The sequence below is a fragment of the Oncorhynchus gorbuscha genome, unplaced genomic scaffold (assembly GCF_021184085.1).
Source record: "Oncorhynchus gorbuscha isolate QuinsamMale2020 ecotype Even-year unplaced genomic scaffold, OgorEven_v1.0 Un_scaffold_8270, whole genome shotgun sequence".
NCBI lineage: Eukaryota > Metazoa > Chordata > Actinopteri > Salmoniformes > Salmonidae > Oncorhynchus > Oncorhynchus gorbuscha.
This window is the reverse complement of record NW_025751479.1, coordinates 3,666-15,172: the sequence shown is the minus strand read 5'-3', so window position 1 is coordinate 15,172 and position 11,507 is coordinate 3,666. Positions and strand designations below refer to the sequence as shown.

The following is an 11,507-nucleotide window of genomic DNA, read 5'->3' as shown; positions in this document are numbered from 1 at the left end:
ACAGATCTCCCCAGAGGACTGTTTGAGGGTCTCGGCTCTCTAGAACTGCTGTAAGTACACTTCTGTCTACTTCCTAGATCATACCCTATTCCCTATGTAGTGCACTGTACTGTCTACTTCCTAAATCATACCCTATGTAGTGCACTGTACTGTCTACTTCCTAAATCATACCCTATGTAGTGCACTATACTGTCTACTTCCTAAATCATACCCTATTTCCTATGTAGTGCACTATACTGTCTACTTCCTAAATCATACCCTATGTAGTGCACTATACTGTCTACTTCCTAAATCATACCCTATTTCCTATGTAGTGCACTATACTGTCTACTTCCTAAATCATACCCCATTCCCTATGTAGTGGACTGTACTGTCTACTTCCTAAATCATAACCTATTCCCTATGTAGTGCACTGTACTGTCTACTTCCTAAATCATACCCTATTCCCTATGTAGTGGACTGTACTGTCTACTTCCTAAATCATACCCTATGTAGTGGACTGTACTGTCTACTTCCTAAATCATACCCTATGTAGTGCACTATACTGTCTACTTCCTAAATCATACCCTATGTAGTGCACTGTACTGTCTACTTCCTAAATCATACCCTATGTAGTGCACTGTACTGTCTACTTCCTAAATCATACCCTATGTATTGCACTATACTGTCTACTTCCTAAATCATACCCTATTCCCTGTGTAGTGCACTATACTGTCTACTTCCTAAATCATACCCTATTCCCTATGTAGTGCACTGTACTGTCTACTTCCAAAATCATATCCTATGTAGTGCACTGCACTGTCTACATTCTAGATCATACCCTATTCCCTGTGGAGTGCACTATCCTAAATCACACCATATTCCCTATGTAGTGCACTATACTGTCTACTTCCTAAATCATACCCCATTCCCTATGTATTTCACTGTACTGTCTACTTCCTAAATCGTACCCTATTTCCTATGTAGTGCACTGTACTGTCTACTTCCTAAATCATACCCCATTCCCTATGTAGTGCACTGTACTCTCTACTTTCTAAATCATACCCTATTCCCTGTATAGTGCACTATACTGTCTACTTCCTAAATCACACCCTATTCCCTATGTAGTGCACTGTACTGTCTACTTCCAAAATCATACCCTATGTAGTGCACTGTACTGTCTACTTCCTAAATCATACCCCATTCCCTATGTAGTGCACTGTACTCTCTACTTCCTAAATCATACCCTATGTAGTGCACTATACTGTCTACTTCCTAAATCATACCCTATTCCCTATGTAGTGCACTATACTGTCTACTTCCTAAATCATTCCCTATGTAGTGCACTAATTTTGACCAGAGCCTGATATACAGTATGTGCTTTTAGTTTAGGAACAGAACTTCTCTCCGTCCCTCCGTCCCTCTCTCCCTCCGTCTCTCTCTCTATCTCTCTCCCTCCATCCCCCTATCTCTCCTTCTCTATCGCTCTCACTCTCTATCGCTCTCACTCTCTCCCTCTCTTTCCCCTCCCATCTCTCTCTCTCCATCCTCACTCTCTCCCCCTCTGTCTCTGTCTCTCTCCCAGTCTCCTGAATGCCAATAAGATCCATTGTATTCGAGCCACAGCCTTCCAGGACCTAGAGAATCTAGCTCTGCTGTCTCTCTACGACAACAAGATCCAGACCCTGGCTAAAGGAACCTTCTCACCCCTTCACAGTATACAGACACTGTGAGTCACACACACGCATGGATGCACACACACCTTCACACAGTATACAGGCACTGTGGTATGCATAGGTATACTGTCAAATACAATACCCAAACAGGCATACATACATGCTCCATCCTACATACTGATGCATACAGATGAAGTCTTCACATCCATATAGTATTAGAGCAGGTCTGTTCTATGACGGTTCTGGAGGGACCAAACACTCCTGCTTTTATCCTCTCCTTGTAATAAGGGACTAATTCAGACCTGGGACACCGGGGGAGTGCAATTAACTACCAGGTAGAAACAAAACCAGAAGTGTTTGAGGAGACCAGGACCTGGAATCAATTAACTACCAGGTAGAAACAAAACCAGAAGTGGTTGGGGAGACCAGGACCTGGAATCAATTAACTACCAGGTAGAAACAAAACCAGAAGTGGTTGGGGAGACCAGGACCTGGAATCAATTAACTACCAGGTAGAAACAAAACCAGAAGTGGTTGGGGAGACCAGGACCTGGAATCAATTAACTACCAGGTAAAAACAAAACCAGAAGTGTTTGAGGAGACCAGGACCTGGAATCAATTAACTACCAGGTAGAAACAAAACCAGAAGTGGTTGGGGAGACCAGGACCTGAAATCAATTAACTACCAGGTAGAAACAAAACCAGAAGTGGTTGGGCCCTCCATATTATTTTAAAACCTGACCTCTCTCTCCCCCTAGTCACCTGGCCCAGAACCCATTTGTGTGTGACTGTAACCTGAAATGGCTGGCAGACTACCTGAGGTCCAACCCCATAGAGACCAGCGGTGCCCGCTGTGCCAGCCCACGCAGACTGGCCAACAAACGCATCGGGCAGATCAAGAGCAAGAAGTTCCGCTGCTCTGGTGTGTGTATGTCTGTCTGTCTGTGGTCATCTGACGTGTGTGTGTGTCTGCAGTGTGTGTGTGTCTAGCTACATCACCTTGTTCCAACTTATGCCGGGCTCCGTCCCAGCACACACACGGCACTCTTTCCCTTCATCAGCCAGCGGTATAGGCCAGCATTATCTGCTAGCACTATAGGCCAGCATTATCTGCCAGCGTTAAGGGCCAGCATTATCTGCCAGCATTATCTGCCAACGTTATAGGCCTGCATTATCTGCCCGCGTTATAGGTCAGCATTATCTGCCAACGTTATAGGCCAGCATTATCTGCCAGCGTTATAGGCCAGCATTATCTGCCAACGTTATAGGCCGGCATTATCTGCCAGCGCAGAAGGCCAGCATTATCTGCCAACGTTAAAGGCCAGCATTATCTGCCAGCGTTATAGGCCAGCATTATCTGCCAGCGTTATAGGCCAGCATTATCTGCCAACGTTATAGGCCAGCATTATCTGCCAACGTTATAGGCCAGCATTGTCTGCCAGCGTTAAAGGCCAGCATTATCTGCCAGTGTTAAAGGTCAGCATTATCTGCCAACGTTATAGGCCAGCATTATCTGCCAGCATTAAATGCCAGCATTATCTGCCCGCGTTATAGGCCAGCATTATCTGCCCGCGTTATAGTCCAGCATTATCTGCCAGCGTTATAGCCCAGCATTATCTGCCAGCGTTATCTGCCAACCCAGCCCCAGTGAAACCACTAACGGCTCCTTGATCTGTGTGCTTTAGACCTGGTACAGGTTATGACAGGTTATAAGGCATTACGTAGAGTCATGTTGAACCATGATACCATGGAGATGACGTGGTGTTTTCTGTTTCATATCTAACTGCGTTACAGGGCCAGGAGATGCTGCTTTCTTATTCATCAGAGATATAGATATATCTATCTTAGAGTAGGAAAACAAACAATTACAAAGCTACTGCATTCTACAGTATATACAAATATTCTATATCCTGATGCCATCCTCCTTAAACTGTCAGTAAACTTAATTTGTTTTTTTTTGTTTCCATGGTAGCTAAGGAGCAGTACCACATCCCAGGTACGTGTGTGTTAGTTCTACATATCCGTATATGTACTTCTGTATATACATACTGTAGTATATTATACTGTATATCTGTATCTGTACTTCTGTATATACATACTGTAGTATATTATACTGTATATCTGTACCTCTGTATATACATACTGTTGTATATTATACTGTATATCTGTACCTCTGTATATACATACTGTAGTATATTATACTGTATATCTGTACTTCTGTATATACATACTGTAGTATATTATACTGTATATCTGTATTTCTGTATATACATACTGTAGTATATTATACTGTTTATCTGTATCTGTACTTCTGTATATACATACTGTAGTATATTATACTGTATATCTGTATCTGTACTTCTGTATATACATACTGTAGTATATTATACTGTATATCTGTATTTGTCCTGCACATTGGACCTGCTCATGTGTGACGTATAGAACATGTCAAATGAACTGTGACTTCTGTGTTGTGTCCAGGCATGTTGGACGCTAAACAGTAACTGGGTATGAAAATACTACACTGTGTTCTATGTAGGTTGCAAAGATCTGGGAACTTTCCCAAAATTCCCAGGTTTCCTGCTTATTCCCTCCTGATTCCAGGAACATTTCACTTGGGTTTCTGGAAAACTTGGGACATTTGTGAAAGTTGCAGGACATTTGCAACCCTAATTCTATGTGTGTTGTACAGTATATCTAAATACAGTATGTTATATTTGATAATACAGTGTGTTCTATGTGATCAAATCAAAGAGTAGAGTTAGAGTTATTATAGTGACATATAGGTAGAGTTATTATAGTGACTATGCACAGATGATAACAGAGAGTAGCAGCGGTGTAAAAGAGGGGGAGAGGGGGTGGGGGTGGGGGGCAATGCAAATAGTCTGGGTAGCCACTTGATTAGATGTTCAGGAGTCTTATGGCTTGGGGGTAGAAGCTGTTTAGAAGCTTCGTGGTCCAAGATTTGGTGCTCTGGTAGCGCTTGCTGTGCGGTAGCAAAGAGAACAGCCTATGACTGGGGGGGCTGGAGTCTTTGACAATTTTTAGGGCCTTCCTCTGACACCGCCTGGTATAGAGGTCCTGGATGGCAGGAAGCTTGGCTCCAGTGATGTACTTGGCCGTTTGCACTACCCTCTGTAGTGCCTTGCGGTTGGAGGCTGAGCAGTTGCCATACCAGGCAGTGAAGCAACCAGTCAGGATGCTTTCGGCCCTCTTTTTCCTGTAGTCCACAATCATCTCCTTTGCCTTGATCATGTTTGGGAAAGGTTGTTGTCCTGGCACCACACGGCCAGGTCTCTGACCTCCTCCCTATTGGCGGTCTCGTCGTTGTCTGTGATCAGTCCTACCACTGTTGTGTCATCGGCAAACTTAATGATGGTGTTTGAGCTGTGTCTGGCAGTGTAGTCATGAGTGAACAAGGAGTACAGGAGGGGACTGAGCACACACTCCTGAGGGGTCCCTGTGTTGAGGATCAGCATGGTGGATGTGTTGTTACCTTACCACCTTGGGGCGGCCCGTGAGGAAGTACAGGATCCAGTTGCAGAGGGAGGTGTTTAATCCCAGGGTCCTTAGCTTATTAATGAGCTTTGATGGCACTACAGTGTTGAACGTTGAGCTGTACTCAATGAATAGCATTCTCACATAGGTGTTCCTTTTGTCCAGGTGGGAAATGGCAGTGTGGAGTGCAATAGAAATGGCATAATCTGTAGATCTGTTGGTGCGGTATGCCAATTGTAATGGGTCTAGAGTTTCTGGGATAGTGGTGTTGATGTGAGCCATGACCAGCCTTTCAAAGCACTTCATGGCTATAGGCGTCAGTGCTACAGGTTGGTAGTCATTCAGGCAGGTTACCTTAGTGTTCTTGGGCACAGGCACTATGGTGGTCTGCTTGAAACATGTTGGTATTACAGACTCAGACAGGGAGAGGTTGAACATGTCAATGAAGACACGTGCCAGTTGGTCAGCGCATGCTCGCAGTACACGTCCTGGTAATCCGTCTGGCCCTGTGAATGTTGACCTGTTTAAAGGTCTTACTCACATCGGCTGTGGAGAGAGTGATCACACAGTCTTCTGGAACAGCTGGTGCTGTCATGCATGTTTCAGTGTTATTTGCCTTGAAGCAAGTATATAAGTAGTTTTGCTCGTCTGGTAGGCTTGTGTGACTGGGCAGCTCTCGACTGTGCTTCCCTTTGCAGTCTGTAATGTTTTGCAAACCCTGCCACATCCGACGAGCTTCAGAGCCGGTGTAGTATGATTCGATCTTAGTCCTGTATTGATACTTTGCCTGTTTGATGGTTCGACGGAGGGCATAGCAGGATTTCTTTTAAGCTTCCGGGTTAGAGTCCTGCTCCTTGAAAGCGGCAGCTCTAGCCTTTAGCTCAGTGCAGATGTTGCCTGTAACCCATGGCTTCTGGTTGGGGTATGTACGTACGGTCACTGTGGGGACGACATCATCGATGCACTTATTGTTGAAGCCAATGACTGATGTGATGTACTCCTCAATGCCATCTGAGGAATCCCAGAACATATTCCAGTCTGTGCTAGAAAAACAGTCCTGTAGCTTAGCATCTGCTTCATCTTATTACTTTTTTCACTGGTGTTTCCTGCTTTAATTTTTGCTTTTAAGCAGGAATCAGGAGGATATAATTATGGTCAGATTTGCCAAATGGAGGGCGAGGTAGAGCTTTGTAGGCGTCTCTGTGTGTGGAGTAAAGGTGGGCCAGAGTTTTTTTCCCCCTCTGGTTGCACATTTAACATGCTGATAGAAATTTGGTAAAACAGATTTAAGTTTCCCTGCATTAAAGTCCCCAGCCACTAGAAGCGTCGCCTCTGGGTAAACGTTTTCTTGTTTGCTTTTGACAGAATACAGCTCATTCAATGCTGTCTTAGTGCCAGCCAGTCTGTGGTGGTATGTAAACAGTGTGTTCTGTGTGATAATACGGTGAGTTCTATGTGATATACGGTATGTTCTATGTGATCATACGGTGAGTTCTATGTGATAATACAGTGTGTTGTATGTGATAATACGGTGAGTTCTATGTGATAATACAGTGTGTTCTATGTGATAATACAGTGTGTTCAGTGTTAATACAGTGTGTTGTATGTGACAATACAGTGTGTTCTATGTGATAATACAGTGTGTTCTATGTGATAATACAGTGTGTTCTATGTGATAATACAGTGTGTTCTATGTGATAATACAGTGTGTTCTATGTGATAATACGGTGTTCTATGTGATAATACAGTGTGTTCTGTGTGATAATACAGTGTGTTCTGTGTGATAATACAGTGTGTTGTATGTGATAATACAGTGTGTTCTGTGTGATAATACAGTGTGTTCTGTGTGATAATACAGTGTGTTCTATGTGATAATACAGTGTGTTCTATGTGATAATACAGTGTGTTCTATGTGATAATACAGTGTGTTCTATGTGATAATACGGTGTTCTATGTGATAATACAGTGTGTTCTGTGTGATAATACAGTGTGTTCTATGTGATAATACAGTGTGTTGTATGTGATAATACAGTGTGTTGTATGTGATAATACAGTGTGTTCTGTGTGATAATACAGTGTGTTCTGTGTGATAATACAGTGTGTTCTATGTGATAATACAGTGTGTTCTGTGTGATAATACAGTGTGTTCTATGTGATAATACAGTGTGTTCTATGTGATAATACAGTGTGTTCTATGTGACAATACAGTGTGTTCTATGTGATAATACAGTGTGTTCTATGTGATAATACAGTGTGTTCTGTGTGATAATACAGTGTGTTCTGTGTGATAATACAGTGTGTTATGTGTGATAATACAGTGTGTTCTATGTGATAATACAGTGTGTTCTGTGTGTGGTGAATGTGTTCAGGTACAGAAGACACCCGTCTGAATAATGAGTGTAACAGTAAGCCAGTGTGTCCTGCTAAGTGTCGCTGTGAAGCCAACGTAGTGGACTGTTCTAACCTCCGTCTCACCAAGTTCCCCCAACACCTACCTGCCTCTACCACCGAGCTGTAAGGACACACACACAGTATACTGTCATCTATTGCTGCTTTCTGTCTGTTCTCTGACAGTTTTCTCCTCCCGTCTCAGGCGTCTCAACAACAATGACATCTCAGTGCTGGAAGCCACCGGCGTCTTCAAGACCCTCTCTCAGCTCAAGAAAATGTACGCTCTCTCAATTTACTTCTGAAGTTTTAAGTTAACCACCATTGTTGATTTTTTGGGGGTATTAGTTCATGACATATATTCATTAACATTTGAATAATAATAATAATATAATTAATAAACATAGTGTAACTGGTGATGAGGTGTAACAAGGCATAATATTTCAGACCAATATCTAAAAGGAATTTATATCTATTCATTAGTAACCATAAAAGTCCACGTGTCTTGTATGTTATTGGATAATTCAGTTGACCATTGGTTTGTTGTTTGTAACCAGCATAATCCATGTTTTTCAGTAACCTTAGCAACAACAAGATCTCAGAGATCGAGGACGGAGTGTTTGATGGGGCGGGGTCTGTCATGGAGCTCCACCTGACAGCCAATCTCTTGGACTCTGTCAGAGGGACCATGTTCAGGGGCATGGGCGGCGTCCGCATGCTGTGAGTTAGCACCTTCATCATTATCATCATCATTATTATCAGCATCATGATCATTATTATCATCAATCAATCAAATGTATTTATAAAGCCCTTTTTACATCAGTCGATGTCAAAAAAGTGTTTATACAGAAACCCAACCTAAAACCCCAAACAGCAAGGAATGCAGATGTAGAACAGTTGAAACAGGATCAGCAGCACAACCAGGTGGACTGGGGACAGCAAGGAGTCATCAGGCCAGGTAGTCCTGATGCATGGTCCTAGGGCTCAGGTCCGAGAGAAGAGAAAGAGAGAGGGAATTAGAGGGAGCATACTTAAATTCACACAGGACACAGGATAAGACAGGAGAAGTACTCCAGATATAACAGACTGACCCGAGCCCCCCAACACATAAACTACTGCAGCATATCATCATCATCAGCATTATCATTGTAATTATCATCATTATCATTACAATTATTATAATTACCATTGCCATCGTCATTATCATCATCACCATTATCATGATCATCATCATGATCATCATCGTTTTCATAGTCACCATTTTCATCTTAATCATAATTATTATCATCAATTATTTAAGTAATAAGGCCTGAGGAGGTGTGGTATATGGCCAAAAATAGCACAGCTAAGGGCTGTTCTTACGCACGACGCACTGCGGAGTGCCTGGACACAATCCTTAGCTGTGGTATATTGGCCATATACCACAAACCCCCGATGTGCCTTATTGCTATTTGCCGTGGAAATTCATACTGAGTGAGACTTTGTCATTTCTTCAAACAATCATCTTTATTTAATATCGATTTAATTATTGCAATAATGAAACTGGTCAACCCAAAAGTCTTGAAGGATAATTGTCGTCATCAATATAAAATGCTGTCTTCACCAATGACTACAGTGTCTCTCTGTGTGTTGTAGGATGTTGAGGAACAACCGTATCAGCTGTATCCATAACGGCAGCTTCACTGGTCTGACCAACGTCCGCCTGTTGTCTCTCTATGACAACCAGCTCCACACCATAATGCCTGGGGCCTTCGACACACTGCCCAACCTCTCTACACTGTAAGACACACATACACACGTTCACAAATCATCCTTGAAAAGTTTAAGAACTCTGTTGTAGACTGACCGCCTCTCTTTATCTCTCACACTCGCTCTCTTTCTCTCCCCCTATTTCCCTCCACCTCTCTCTCCCCCCACCTCTCTCTCTCCCCCCACCTTTCTCTCTCCCCCACCTCTCTCTCTTAACCCCACCTCTCTCTCTCTTAACCCCACCTCTCTCTCTTAACCCCACCTCTCTCTAACCTCCACTTCTCTCTCTTCCCCCACCTTTCTCTCTCCCCCCACCTTTCTCTCTCCCCCCACCTTTCTCTCTCCCCCACCTCTCTCTCTCCCCCCACCTTTCTCTCTCCCCCCACCTCTCTCTCCCCCCCACCTTTCTCTCTCCCCCCACCTCTCTCTCTTAACCCCACCTCTCTCTCTTAACCCCACCTCTCTCTCTTAACCCCACCTCTCTCTCTTAACCCCACCTCTCTCTAACCTCCACTTCTCTCTCTTCCCCCACCTCTTTCTTCCTCCCTCCCTCAGGAACCTGTTGGCCAACCCGTTTAACTGTGACTGTCGTCTGGCGTGGTTGGGGGCGTGGCTTCGTTCTAGACGAATCGTAACGGGGAACCCTCGCTGCCAGAGCCCCTCCTTCCTCAGAGAGATCCCACTACAGGACGTAGCAGCACCAGACTTCCGCTGCGACGACGGTACGACACACACACACACACGCACACACACACGCACGGACTCACACACACGCACACACACACACGCACGGACTCACGCAGAAACACACATCACACACAAGGACACAGAGATTTTATCATTTCATTGATAGAAGTATATTACATTTCAAAATATTTCAAGTAGTCTCCCTTCTCTCCCAGGTGCAGTATTGGAGGAGAGTAGCTGTGTAGCTCGTCCTCAGTGTCCCAGTGAGTGTACCTGTACAGAGACGGTGGTCCGCTGTAGTAACAAGCACCTCCAGGCCCTGCCCAAGGGGTTGCCCCGCAACGTCACTGAACTGTAAGTCACAGACTGGGGTTAGAGGTCAGGAGACAAAGGGAAGGGTGCTTGGGGTTAGGGCTTAGAGATCTGGAATACACTTTTCTTAAATACTCAGTTCACCAGTTAGCACTTAGTTATATAACGTAGTACCTGTGTAATAGGTAGGTATAACCCTATAGTCTGTTCTGGCTAGGACAAGGCTTACTGACTAATAGGTAGGTATAACCCTGTAGTCTGTTCTGGCTAGGACAAGGCTTACTGACTAATAGGTAGGTATAACCCTGTAGTCTGTTCTGGCTAGGACAAGGCTTACTGACTAATAGGTAGGTATAACCCTGTAGTCTGTTCTGGCTAGGACAAGGCTTACTGACTAATAACTAATAACTTAGTTACTTTAACCACAGTGTCCTCCTCCTCCTCCTCTTCCTCCTCCTCCTCCTCTTCCTCTTCCTCCTCTCAGGTATCTGGATGGGAACCAGTTCAGCATCGTGCCCAGGGAACTGTCCACCTTCAAACACCTGCAGCTGGTGTGAGTTAACCATTACTGTCTGTTAGTGTGTCTGTTGTGTCTGTTATGAGTTAACCACTACTGTCTGTTAGTGTGTCTGTTGTGAGTTAACCATTACTGTCTGTTACTGTGTCTGTTACTGCATGGTCAGTGGTGTTCCTGGGCTTAGGTCCCCATGACTGTGTTACTGATCCTCTCACTGATATTGTACTGTACAAAGGTGTACTGTGCCCTAGAGGTCACCAACCATGGTCCTGGTCCCTACAGAGTGTTTTACTCATTATATTTCACCTTTATTTAACCAGGTAGCAAGTTGAGAACAAGTTCTCATTTACAACTGCGACCTGGCCAAGATAAAGCAAAGCAGTGCGACACAAACAACAACACAGAGTTACACATGGAATAAACCAACATACAGTCAATAATACAGTACAAAAAGGCTATATACAGTATGTGCAAATGAGGTAGGATAAGGGAGGTATAATAGGCCATGGTGGTGAATAAATAGGCAATAAATAGGCCATGGTGGTGAAGTAATTAGAATATAGCAATTAAACACTGGAATGGTAGATGTGCAGAGATTAATGTGCAAGTAGAGATACTGGGGTGCAAAGGAGCAAGATAAATAAATAAATACAGTGTGGGGATGAGGTAGTTGGATGGGCTATTTACAGATGGGCTATGTA

The 11,507-nt window shown here is 43.8% G+C and overlaps 1 protein-coding gene across 1 annotated transcript; it reads left to right on the top strand.

The window, feature by feature from the left end:
- Positions 1–6: 6 nt before the first annotated feature.
- Positions 7–10,842, top strand: LOC124029934 (slit homolog 1 protein-like; the record flags this gene model as incomplete). The annotated part of the gene is made up of 11 exons (XM_046341477.1): positions 7–50; positions 1,565–1,708; positions 2,414–2,577; positions 3,628–3,651; positions 7,523–7,667; positions 7,747–7,821; positions 8,118–8,261; positions 9,177–9,320; positions 9,846–10,012; positions 10,193–10,331; positions 10,774–10,842. Coding segments are annotated over 11 exons (1,259 nt in total), but the record flags the coding sequence as incomplete, so codon positions are not given.
- Between the last annotated feature and the right edge of the window lie 665 nt (positions 10,843–11,507).